Below are 12,464 nucleotides of genomic sequence, written 5' to 3'. Positions count from 1 at the left end.
TCTCTGTCCCAGACCCTTGGATGCGGCTGCTGCTTTCCCGTTTGCAGGTCAGGCCAGTAGCAAGGCTGAGGGTGCACCACACACATGCACGACAGCAACGCGGCTGGCTACGCAGGCTGCCAGAGACGGGGCCGTGCCTTTACCACCTGCCATCTTGCACTGGGGCAGCTCACAGAAAGCCGCCTCTCTGGCTTGTTGCAGTTGAAGCTCACGAGTGACACCAGAGGCATGCTGTCACTCTGCAGGTTCCCCCACGCAGCCACATTTGCAGAGCCCCAGAGGATCAGCAGAGCCTTGAGCCCAGCTGTCGTCTGTGCCCCAATTCTGGGCTCCGTCTCTGACCTCTGGCTGAGACACCGCATCTTTCCAGAGATGGCTTTTCCTCCTGCTCACTGGCTAGCCCACCCTGAGGTCTGCTAGCGGTTTCCTCGTGCACATTTGGCTAGGGGAAGATACAACAAAAATACAATAAAATGGTGTATTGAAACGTATGTTACGATGGAGTTTAGAAAGTCTTCTCTGATAAGAGAAAACAGTTTTAGTAGGAAATGTTGAAGATATAAAATCCCTTAGTTTCTCTCAAAGTTTAAACACCGTTTTAAATTTTTTAAAACCCTCCTATCTGTAGCAAATGGCTTCTTACTAGAATGATGTGGTGAAATATCCTGTTTCAGAGCAAAAGGATTTCTAAGAGTGGTTTACCAGTACCGGATTTTTGCTGAAATCACGGGTTTTCCAGCGCAGCTCACGGTGCTTGCTTTGGTTCCGTTGGAAGTGCAGGCACACGGAATAAGCAACAGGGAGAAGAGAAAAGTCATGGGGCAGAAACTTAATGTTTAAGCTGCTGAAATACAGAGCCTAGCTTTTGCTGTTTGTTGCCTGTCTGTTTTACCTTCTAATTACTTCTTGTCTTTACAGAACACTTTCAACGTGCTGGAAATCTATAATGACCAGGTAATGAGGTCGCTTTGCTTCCGTATTAACAAATCTTAGTTTTCTGTGTACATTGATTTCTTTTTTGCTCATTGTAATTTGAAAAATCATCCTTTATGCTCTCTTAACGTGACCCTTCTGGGCATGTTGGCTGAAGTGTGTGGGTGCTGCCTGGACCTAAGAGCATCGTTTTGCTGCTTGAGCCACCCGGCTGCTCTGCCGTAACACTGGCCAAGCTGTTTCATCTCTTGTAGTACATTCCTTCTTTCTCTTTTCTGGGTTGTCCTCCTTTTTTGAAGAAAAAAGGGGGTTAAGAAGGAAGATCCGAGGGCTGGAGCACCTCTCCTATGAAGACAGGCTGAGAGAGTTGGGGTTCTTCAGCCTGCAGAAGAGAAGGCTCTGGGGAGATCTTATAGCAGCCTTCCAGTACCTAAAGGGGGCCTACAGGAAGGATGGGGAGGGACTCTTTATCAGGGAGTGTAGCGATAGGATGAGGGGTAACGGTTTACAGCTGAAGGAGGGTAGATTTAGATTAGATATCAGGCAGAAATTCTTTACTGTCAGGGTGGTGAGGCACTGGAACAGGTTGCCCAGGGAAGCTGTGGATGCCCCTTCCCTGGAAGTGTTCAAGGCCAGGCTGGATGGGGCTTTGAGCAGCCTGGCCTAGTGGGAGGTGTCCCTGCCCAGGGCAGGGGGGTTGGAACTACATGATCTTTAAGGTCCCTTCCAACCCAAACCATTCTATGATTCTAAAAGATTCGTACCACTATTAATGCATCACTCAAATGGAGACCATTTCTGTTTTCAGAACAGAAACGTGGCTGGCACAAAATCGATCTCTCGCTTTCTACGTTAGAGGTTGAAACCCCGCTTCTTTTGCAAGAGTTCTCTGCATATTTGGAAAAATTTAACTAAATAGAGCTAAATGCAGCTATAAAACTATAAGCACCTGTTTTATATAAACGCCGTGTTCTTTACATAAAGCGAGGCAGTATTATAAAACAAGTAGTTTTGTTTCCTGTAATCTGAGATTACTGTTGGTCCTGTGCACCAGATGTTGCATTCCTAAATAAGATGAAACCCCCACAGGGTCCTCTTTGTCTCGGGTGAATTAACTGTATACTCCAGCACCTTTGAAGAGGTAGTTTTTCTTAAAGCAAGTACTATCAAATGAAAGATGGAAGAATACAAATAGAAAACGTGCACATGCGAAAATGTTGACTGTAAATGCTGACAGTCTTCAAACAGCTTACCTGAGTTTCTTCAAATGCTAACTTTCTTACTGTTTTGAACAAATTTAAGGACAGATTCTTCAACTGTTACTTGTACCAATACCATCGACGTGGTTTTGAGGTTTTTTTTTTGCGTTGGTGCTAGCGTAAGGCAGAGTTACCAGGATTTGAGCACCTTCGGTATTCACTTTGACAAAAACCACCTCTGTCTTCTCATCCGTCTGTCTCTCTTTCTCCTAAATTGCTAACCTGCTAAAAAGAGTTAGTTTATAGCCAGATTGCTAAGACACTAGGATTCTTCTTTTATGTTTAAGGACTTTATGGTCATCTTTTCCATGTTAATCCCTATCTCATTTTTGGTAGGGTTTAAAACTAATTTTAAAAACCTCCTTCAAAATCCAATGGCAGGTAATACGTTTGATACGCTCACAGACTGCAGCCGAGACTCCAGCAGACCTCTGTTACGAAGGAACTCTGTCAACCTGACGATACGCTGAAAGGCACACTTTCATAGTTTTTCCCGCTCTGGTCTCGGTGCCAATTGCGGTCAGGTGCTGGGCAAAATGAGAAGAGATACCAGCTCAAAGTGACTGACAGCTGAGGAGGAAGGAAAGGGTGAATGTGCCAATAAGGGAGGGCAGCATATTAAGGGCTTATTCTGTATTCTAATTAACGCACGGCGTATATTTTGACAGCTAAGTTATGTGACGGAGGTAGCTCTTTTTCCTGAGAATTCTGGGTCTCTCTCGTGTGCGTGACTTAATTCAGCTTCTTTCCTTCCCTTTCTCTGCCGGCAATGCAGCACAGAGTTGAAACGTAGAGCGTACAGATGACCCCTGCTGCCAGGCGTTGGTTGTCTCTGCTTCCCGATGCCGGATCCCAGCGACAGTGCCACACAGAGCTATTCCTTCCTGCCCAGGAGCAGTTTGCTTCCCGGCCACTTCCCCAGTCCCTCGTCTCCTTCTGCAAGAGGAGGTTCCCTCTCTCCTCCTGGCCTTTCTGGGGCTCAGAACTGAAAACGGCCCTCTTTGCAGTCCTTCCAGACAGGCTTTCGCTGGGACTCCAGCACTAATTATTCCTTCTTATTCCAGCTCCCCTGAAAAGAGCTCAGGCACTTAGATGTCTGCTGTCCCAACGCGGTTCATGGCTCAGTGACCGCGTGGCTGCAGCTGCCTGGCTACGAGGAGATATCAGGAGCAGAAGATTTAACGTTTCCCGCACCAGTTCAGTCCTGCAAAGAGCTGAATTGCTTTCACGTGCCGATGAACGCAGACCCCTTGTTGTGTCTGAATTAGGACTCCATCTGACCCGGAGATGAGGCCCATGTGAACCAAGACCCCCAGAAGCCTTGTCTGGGGTGGGCGCTCCCTGACAGCGGCTGCTCTCCCCTTACTGCCTGCTGGCCAGCTGGTGCTCTGCTCTATTAAGGCATCTTAGCAGCACCGCTGCATTTCTGCCTGGCGATACAGGAGTAGTACTTAATAGCTGTGACTTGGGATTTTTTTTCAAAGGTGTTCTGTTTGGTTTTTTTCTCCACAGACACATTGGTTTTAAAAACTTGAGAAGAAAAGAAGACAGCTCTGCCTTTGAGAAATGGTCCCTGTCCTCATCTGCAGCACTGGCGTGGGCACATCCAGTTGCTCAGAGTCAGTTCCCTTATCAAGTGCTGATCAAGACAAAAGCCCAAACCCAGTGTAAGTAAGGCTATTGCAGGCAGGAGGGAGAAGAGTTTCTGCTGGCTGGGAATGAGTGGCGGATCCGGAGCACACAGGCCACGTGGGAGTCCCGTCCGGAGGAAGCCTGGAAGGAGTGGGAGCACCAGCACATTGCTGTGGCTCAGGCGAGTTTCCCAGTAACGGGCATTGCGGCCAGATCCATTAACCTCTGGTCTTCTGAGTCTGATGTTTTCCCCTTTTTGTCATCTTTAAGATTTGTTACTCACGCCCCTCTCTGCCCTTCCTTAATAAACCGTGACTCCAGGTCTGGAACTTCTGCCAATAGAAAGGAAGCGTGGCGTCAGTCTTTCAGATCTAATAATTGCTTCCTGATCATGTTTGATAAAATGATGGGGGTTTGATAAAAATTAGGGACTTAATTCTGTCGGGAATGCTGAGCCCTGTGTGGGGTGTATGGCTAACCGGGGTCGTTCAGGTGCTCCCTCTGGATGGTTGTATCGGTCTTGGCTGGCAGCTGGCACAGGCGTTTGGGCACACAGTACCGTACCCTGTTCTGCTGAGGACAGCTTCTTGTTCACCTGCTGCATCAACTGGTTTTCCTGCATTGATCTGCCTGGGGTTTGCTTTGTTAAGACAGTGAAACGAACATAATCAGGCTTCTGTTAATTTTGTGCCTTCTACCTAGGAAGCTGTCGGATACAGTTTTAGAGAACTAATGGTGACAAGGCTTTGCTGGTGTGGTATTGCTTGACTTGTGTGGTGGAGAGAAGCCTTAAATTGGCAGGAGAGAGTCACCAACAAGCCGGGCCTGTTGCACGTGTTGCAAATGCATTTGCAGCTGGGCTTGTCAGGTTGCTCTTTGTCAAAGTATGTTTCAGAATGAGATACGCAAAAGCCGCCTGGACACGGTCCTGGGCAGCCTGCTGTAGGTGACCCTGCCTGAGCAGGGGGGCTGGACCAGAGGACCTCCAGTGATTCTGGAAGGCCTTTCTCTTCATTGTGATGCTGGGATTCTGGAATTCGTGCTGGGATTCTGGAATTCGTGCTGGGAGAGGCGAGCGGTGTGGTGTGCTGGGAGTGCCTTGCTCACCACTGTCTCCCTGTGCTGGGAAGGCTGCGTGTATGTTCTGTCCTGAGACACTCAGCGCCTACGTCTGTCTGTGCAGGTGCACCGAGCAAGGTAAAAAAGAGCGTAAGGTCAGAAGTGCCTTTGGGAACCGCTGCGAGCTTCGCCACGGTAGACGGGGACTGCAACTCTTGAACGGAAGTATAGTCGTGTTAGGGAATAACCGCAGGAGGTAGCTGGGTAAAGTGGCTCCAGCGTCAAGTTCTGATCTGTGTTGGTTTTGTTTGTTTTTTCATGGAGAGGGATGTCACATCTGTGGTCTGCATCAGACACAGGGTCTTCGCTGTTGGGGGCTGTTGGGGTAGAGAGCTGAAATTCTTTCCTCGTCTCACCTTCTGCTGTAGCTTTGTGCTTGTGGAGCATCTGCACAAACTCGGCAAGACAATCTGTAGGCTGCACTTGAGTGAAATAAGGCCGATTGTAGGATTCTGGTACAGACCGTCTCTGTCACGCTGGTGGCTTTTTAGACTACAGCTTAGGGCTTGGATGAAATGTAGGGTTTTTGCCTAAACCGCCGGGAGCGGGGAGGCTTTCTGCCTAAGCGGGAAAGACCTGACCCGGTGGTACTCCCTAAATCACCTGCTCACTCACTCGCTAAATCCTCTTTCTGCAGGAGTAAAATCCGGCAAAGTGCAAATTCACTGAACCTGACGACTACGAGAGTGCAGAAAGTGACTTTTCCATCTGCTGCTCCTCCAGTGCTTGTGAGTTGCTTCCTGTTTCTCTGGGGAAAATGTCATGGAACCAGTCATTAACAACAATTCAAAAATTGGTATAACTTTTATAAACCCTTTTATAACCCTTCCCTGAAATCACTTTAGCTTCCACCTCTGGCGGAGTGAAAGAACGACGCCTGTCAGCTGCAGCCTTTCCCAGAGAGCTAGGGAGTCTCTCCGTGCAAGAGGGAGTTAAAAGTTGCCTTAAAAGATGCCTGACTGTGTCCTGGGTGGTGTCCTTTCTAAAAGTGAAGGGGTTTTTAGCCCTCCCTGCAAACTGAGTGTGCCGTTTCACCCGGGTATGAGCTAGCAGCCCGGGCTGACTGCCACAAAAAGGAGATGGACAAATTCCCTCTCCTTCTTCCCGATGCGTGGTCCTGCCTCCTTCCTTGTGCCACCTCTTATGCTTGCTGGTTGTCTCTGCAAGGCAGTTGAGCTCTCGAAGCTGGTGGAACACCACCTGCTTTTCTGGGTGAGTTTCCTGCCTGCTCAGGGAGTGAACTTGGCTCCTAAAGTGCTCTAAGGCACTGTTAAGGCAGTGCGAGGTGAGCCACAGGAGTACGGTAGTAGAACAAAGGAGCAGATGGAGAGATGGGAGGCGGCGGCAAGTCCTCTCTTTTGGTGGCAGGGAAGTCAGCATGTTTTGTGAAACCACCTCTTCAGCTGCGGCTGGCCATATTTTTAGCTTTTTCGTCAGTAAGCCCATTGCATTGTTGGCCCTTGAAACGGATTTTCAGGTACTACCGTCAGTCAAAACTGACGTCCCTGAACCCTGACTTGGCTGAATGTGATTCTGCTTGAACATGTAATTTCTCCATGTTTATTCTTCTTGGAGCTTTTTAATGCAAAAATCTATCCTCAGCCTGTGACTCGTGGTACGCTCCTTTCTTTGGAAATAGTTTGGAAGTCATAAGTACCTAAGGTGAAGACCAATGGTAATTTTGGCTGCTAGAAGACAACTGACAATAAGTAACAAAGGGTAAAGTACGAAATCAAGGGAAAGGACAAATGGAAAGTTGTACCTGTTACTGAGAAGCTTTTTAAAATCTGATTTTTCTCAGCTCCCATCTTCCTAACCTGTGTGAGTAGACTTGAACTCAGTGTATTGGGCTTTTTCCTGTTATTTCTCTGTTGATACGTCTGGGTCACTTTTTGTTGGTGATCTCACAGGCATCAGAAAAGCAAAGGATTCTCCTTTTGCTCTGCTGGGAGAGCAAAAAGTCTCCCGAGTGCCATTATTTGCAAGGAAAAGAGCTAGAGGTGATGTCTAGGGGATTTTTCACTGCATACTGATGAAACTTCTGTCACTCTCAAGAATAGTTCTGGCTGACGTGAGTCTAGTTGTGCAAATTTTTCCTGTATTTACAGCGAAGAATGCAAGACCTAACAGCTGAGGTAACGAGCAGTCTGCTGCAGTTTCCAGAGGTGACTCTTCAGGCACTTGGGGAAGATGAGGGAACCCTTGGCTCTGTGCTGTGCGGGAGGTTTTCTGGAGGTGAGCATTTTCCTTTAAATTTGGTCTCGGTATAAAGTTGTTCTTGCCTGGAGGCTACCTGAAGCCTCAGGTCATCGTATCAGCTGTGTCAGGTTGGTGCTGTTAAGAGGCATCCTGTTTAGAGAGAGAGAACAAAAAGGGTGCTTCAGCGATGACAAATGCTAATATTAAAACGTGAGTATAGTTAAACTTTGAAGTGGACTTTCCAGGCGATGTGACAGTAGAGCTGGGTGCCTATCTGGAGGTCTAGGCTTCTGTTAAGACCAGGTAGAATCTATCTACCTGAGTGTAAATGCAGGGATTGAGCTCATACTTCCTTTGGGCTGGCAGTAGTTCAGTGAAACAAAATGCCTTCGATTCTTCCTCTACGCTCTAAGACTTGTATTCCCATATGTGTTTAGATCATTTCTAGCAAAACCAAGGCGAATATGGTATAAAGGCTGTCGATCAGGACCTTGTAATCTTTATCCCAAACAACCCAGATTCTTCGGTGCGGGAATGACAAGTACAAATGCAAAATAACAAGGTGGTTAATTTTAGGAGGGATTGCTTGGGGATTTCAACGGGTGATTTTGAATCATTGACTAGAATGAGGTAGGTCGGTCTTCCTCTGCTAGGTACGTTTATTGAAGGAAAGGGGCAGGCACTGTGATTTTTTTTCAGCTGTTTTCAGTCTTCCGTTGGACATTTGCTTCAGTCCTCTTTCTTTTCTCTCACAGGGAGAAACGGCCTGGCGTGGTTGGCACGTGGTCCTCACCTTGAGGTGGTGAACTCTGTGACAGGAGAGCGGCTCTCTGCGTACCGTTTCAGTGGAGTCAATGAACAGCCTCCCACTGTTCGTGTGGTGAAGGAGTTTTCCTGGGAGAAGAGAACTGGACTGCTGGTTGGGTTGGAAGACGCAGAGGGAAGTGTTCTCTGTCTGTACGACCTTGGACTCTCAAGAGTGGTTAAAGCAGTTGTTCTTCCCGGGAGGGTAGGTACTTTTTAATTGGAGAAACGAAGCTTTGATGTTGTTAGGTGCTGGGTAGGCCTGTTTTAGGACAAGCTTTGGAGCGTCTCTTTGTAGGAGGTATTTTTTCTATTGTGCGTTAACATCCTGTCACTTGAGAGTATCCAGTCAAGACGGCGTTGCTGTAAAATCTTGGGCTTAATGTGCCATTATTGTTGGAGTTTGCTGAGAGTAAAACAAGTTTTCTGGTTTTATTGTAGAGCACAGAGTTACCTGATTCTCTCCTTCCACAAAAAGGCATTGAAAAGCACCTTTTTTTGGCCCTAATTGCTTGATTTCCATCAGAAATACCGTCTTTAAAATGGCTCAGAATTCCATAGTTGTGCTGTAAATGACTTCGACACATTGCCTTGAATCTCAGCCTAGCAAGCAGGCTGAGGAGAACACATTTTTCTGTTGACTTAGGAGAGGAAAAAAGAGCCTCTAGTGAGTTATCTGACAGATTGTTGGGAGGTCACCTTTCAGCCTGCAGTCCTTGAATCTCTGCTCTCTGACTAGTGTGTTTGTGTAGATGGGACACACTGGTGTAATGTTGCTGATGTTTTCTGTCTTCTGTAACCCAGAAACTCAAATGATGTGTGTCCCCTAGCCTCATTATCTCAATGTAAACAAGAATCGGTGGAAGTCAATAGAACATCAAGATTCATTTTTATCATCTTAGAATCTGCAACAACTAACTAACTAACTTCTTAGCCAGCTTTCCATCAGCTGCTTTGGTTTGACTTGCTAGAATACAGGTGGAGTTTTGTTTGTTTGTAATGCTACAGTGTGATGACTAGTAGTAAGCATTCGTATTGGGGTCACTGAGAGAGAGAAATACGTGCAGCTTTAGCGCAGGAGTCTTTGTGTGCTCGTGTCTCTGCTCTAGCAGTCAGTGTTGTCCTGGGATGTGCTGCAACGTGTGCTGAAAGGTCTGTCTTCGCCTTGTGAGACAGTTGCGTGCAGACTGCTGGGCACGTGAAAGAGCAGCGTGCGCTTCCTCCTTTAGGTGGAGTCACCTTTTTATCTGAGAAGCTGCTGCTTTAGGCTGGCTTTTAACATTTTTCTCAACATTCGTGAAAGCGCTGGTGTGCATTTAAAGCTTCTTTTCCTTTATGTGGTTGTTACTTTTCTTCTAAATGCGGACTAGTGTGAATTTTACTAAGCTGGTCTCTCCCTTCAACGCTTTCTAAATACGTTTCACTCCCATGGAAATGGTGTGTCTCCCATGCAACTTGGCCGCTGCCTCGTCTGACTCTCGAGCCCTGATTTATCCTAACGCCCGTTTGTCAAAGAAGGCATAGACCGTATCGCGGTGCTGGTGGGCTGTGAGCGGTGGGAGACCTCGATGTAGTTGTGTTTGTCTGTCTTAAGCCCCTTGAATATGATAAAGTTTCTTGCGTATAACTGATTTTCTGTGTTTTCCTCCAGTTAATTACTGCGAAGTAGGAAATGGAAATTGCTAAGCTGTACTAATAGAATGCCCCATTTAAGTTGAAGTTAAGTCACTTACCCGCAGGAAATCTAGTAAATGGAAGGCAGTAACAGGTTTTTGTACGGGGCTTTTTTGTCTTTGTCTCTTTTCTTGATCTAATTGCAAACAATGCTTTGATGCTCCTGTATTTACTTTTTCCATTGAGCTTGTCAAAGAGCTCAAATAGTAACTTGTAGTTTTCCTGTAGGTAACCGCTATAGAACCCATAGCGAATCACGGAGGACCCAGCGTGAGCACTCAGCACCTCCATCAGAGTCTGCGATGGCTCTTTGGGGTGGCAGCAGTGGCTACAGATGCTGGCCATCTACTTCTGGTTGACCTTAGTTTGGATGATTGCTCCTGCACTCAGAATGATATCGAAGCATTGGGTAAGCCTGCAGTTTTTCCACATGAATTTAAACGCAAGAAAACTTCTGTCTTCTAACGAAACAGTATGCATCCCACTTTGAAGACCCTTGTGTCAGACATTTCTGACGACTGGTTACAGGTGGCAGTTTGACATCGTATAGTCCTGACCTGATTAAACCTGGGAGTGTCTGACTGCTCCTCGCAGTGTTGTAAATGCCCCCTCCCACCAAGATCCCTGTGCCACTATGATTCTTGCCAGAGAGGTGTAGGAATTTTGCCACGTGAGCCGGTGCGGCCGCCTGGTAGGAAGTTGTGTTGGAGGAGCCCTGTTTCCCGGGAATGCTCTTCTGCTTGTGTTAATTGACTTGGGGCAAATTTTGGGCTTGTTTTTTAAAATAAACCCCACTTACCAACACCCATGCATTTGGATGAATGAAATCTCGAATAGGTGTACTCAGATTGCATACACCGTTTTGGCTATTACAACAGCAGCTTCAGAAATTGGTGCCACTTCAAACACGAGGTGCCACTTCAAATTTCATCACGAGGCCCAAACTCCTGCTTTTCAGAGTCCAGGAAGAATTTGGTTACGTTATTAAGGTTACGCTTTTACCCAGCTTTCAAATGTGAGTGAGAATACTTGTCTGATCCGAGAGTTCTTATGTTCTTTGAAGACATACATAATGGAAATGGCAAAAAAAAGTGTTGCATAAATGGCTATTTTGCCTGGCACGGTAGCATTAGATGATAGGGGTTGTCACGTCAGTGCCTAAAATGCAGCCTAAGTGGCATAACGTATTCATTTATTGCTTGGTTTTGTGTGTGTAGACCTAGAAGTTGTCACTAAAAATCCTGCTGAAGTTGCACAAAGAAGAGAAACTGCGACCAGCGAAGGGAGGTGTCTCTGTTTTCAACTACAAAATGCTTCCGGAACAGCAGTATCAGCCCTGTGCTACATAAGCAGAAGCAACCAGCTCGTTGTGGGTTTCTCGGATGGCTACCTGTCGCTCTGGAATATGAAAACTTTGAAGAGAGAGTAAGTAGGCCTTTACACTTGGCCATGCCTGGAGGTGTGGGGCTCTCGATTTGTTGCTTAAGGAAGTATGTGGATGTAAAGAGAACTTTTTCAGGGACTGAAGTGAGTATGAGTATAATCTTGGCACGTTCAGAAATCCTCTTCTGACGTAACTTTTCAGTCATACCTGGATCAAGTGGTCCGCCTTCTCCCCAGTGGACTAGGATTGTTTTCCTTATTGTGCCTGTGGATTGAGGAATTGTGGAAAGCATGCTTCCTGGGGTTTTCAGAACCGGTTACTGCAACTGGGGCATCCATTGAAAGGCTGAAGTATGTCAGTGATGTGATTTTGGTGCCGATATTCTCTAAAGTGTCCAGGGTGAAACTAGTGAGACATGAAAACTCAATAGCTGACCTGTGCCTGAAAAATGTATTCTTTCCTGCATGTCAGCTTTGGCCGAAAGAGCAATCTCACCTGAAATATTTGGCTAACTTCTGGTCGGGATTCCCTTCAGCAGATCTGCACTGACTCCCCAGAAGCTGTTGGATGCATAAATAGACAGTGGAGGAATAATTAGGTGGCAAGAGTAGAGTGTGGAGGTACAAATAAGGTTCAGAAGTCAGGAAGAACAATGCTTGACGTAGTCCAAGAAACGAGAAACTACCTGTGTTTGGGCCACTAGGCTCACCTTTTGTTTTCTTTTTCGTTTTGCTTTTTTTTCCCCTAAACCTGTAGGCACCACTCTCAGCTTGAAGGAGGGAGGATTCCTGTCTATGCTGTCACTTTTCAAGAGCCTGAGAATGATCCTCGCAATTGTTGCTACTTGTGGGCTGTTCAGTCTACGCAGGAAAGGTGAATAAAAACTATCAGCCACTGAATTAATTCTTTTTGTTTTTAAGGATATTTGTTCCCATACAGTTGAACATGTGTATTTGTTGTGTGTCTGCGATTCTTTCCGGTACGGAGGGTGTTAAACTTAGAATGCAATTTTTACAGGATTTACCAGACGTGAAGAGGGACCTACTAGTTCCTGCCTTCTGTCAGAAGGCAAAGCAACAGTGGCCACATTCTTCTGCTCGCATTCTCAAATGGTTTGCTTTTGTTCCTCGATGACCGCTTCATCATTTGTTTGATAGTCACACCGTGGTATTAAAATACCACTAGGAGCAGTTGAGGCTGCAGATCTAGAACACCAGACGTGCCCACACAACAGCCTGCCGCCCCTAAAGGCGGCGGTGACAGTATTGCCGATGGCCTTGTGCCAGCGTCAGCAGTCTGTGGAGCCTTGGTGAGCCAGTGCAGCTCCCCTGGCAGAAAACGATTCAGCAGAAAAGCCAATGGGTTCCTGCTGTTCTGCTGAATCAAATCGGACTTGGAAGGGTGCAGGGTGTGCAAGAGGGGGAGGGGAACTTTGGTGGTAAGGGAAGGGCAGAGAGATC

The 12,464-nt window shown here is 46.7% G+C and overlaps 1 protein-coding gene across 1 annotated transcript in view; it reads left to right on the top strand.

Annotated features, from left to right (window-relative positions):
- The first annotated feature begins 7,057 nt into the window (after positions 1-7,057).
- LOC141740747 (protein ELYS-like) overlaps positions 7,058-12,464 on the top strand; it is a 33,648-nt gene continuing 28,241 nt past the window's right edge. The window contains exons 1-5 of the mRNA XM_074579940.1: positions 7,058-7,178; positions 7,898-8,151; positions 9,849-10,029; positions 10,838-11,045; positions 11,761-11,877. Coding sequence (XP_074436041.1) covers positions 7,058-7,178; positions 7,898-8,151; positions 9,849-10,029; positions 10,838-11,045; positions 11,761-11,877 — 881 coding nt within the window. The remainder of the gene's footprint in view (positions 7,179-7,897; positions 8,152-9,848; positions 10,030-10,837; positions 11,046-11,760; positions 11,878-12,464) is intronic.

This window comes from Larus michahellis, chromosome 3, assembly GCF_964199755.1.
Source record: "Larus michahellis chromosome 3, bLarMic1.1, whole genome shotgun sequence".
In the NCBI taxonomy this organism is placed as follows: Eukaryota; Metazoa; Chordata; class Aves; order Charadriiformes; family Laridae; genus Larus; species Larus michahellis.
The sequence above is the reverse complement of the archived record's forward strand: the minus strand, read 5'-3'. Positions and strand labels throughout refer to the sequence as shown.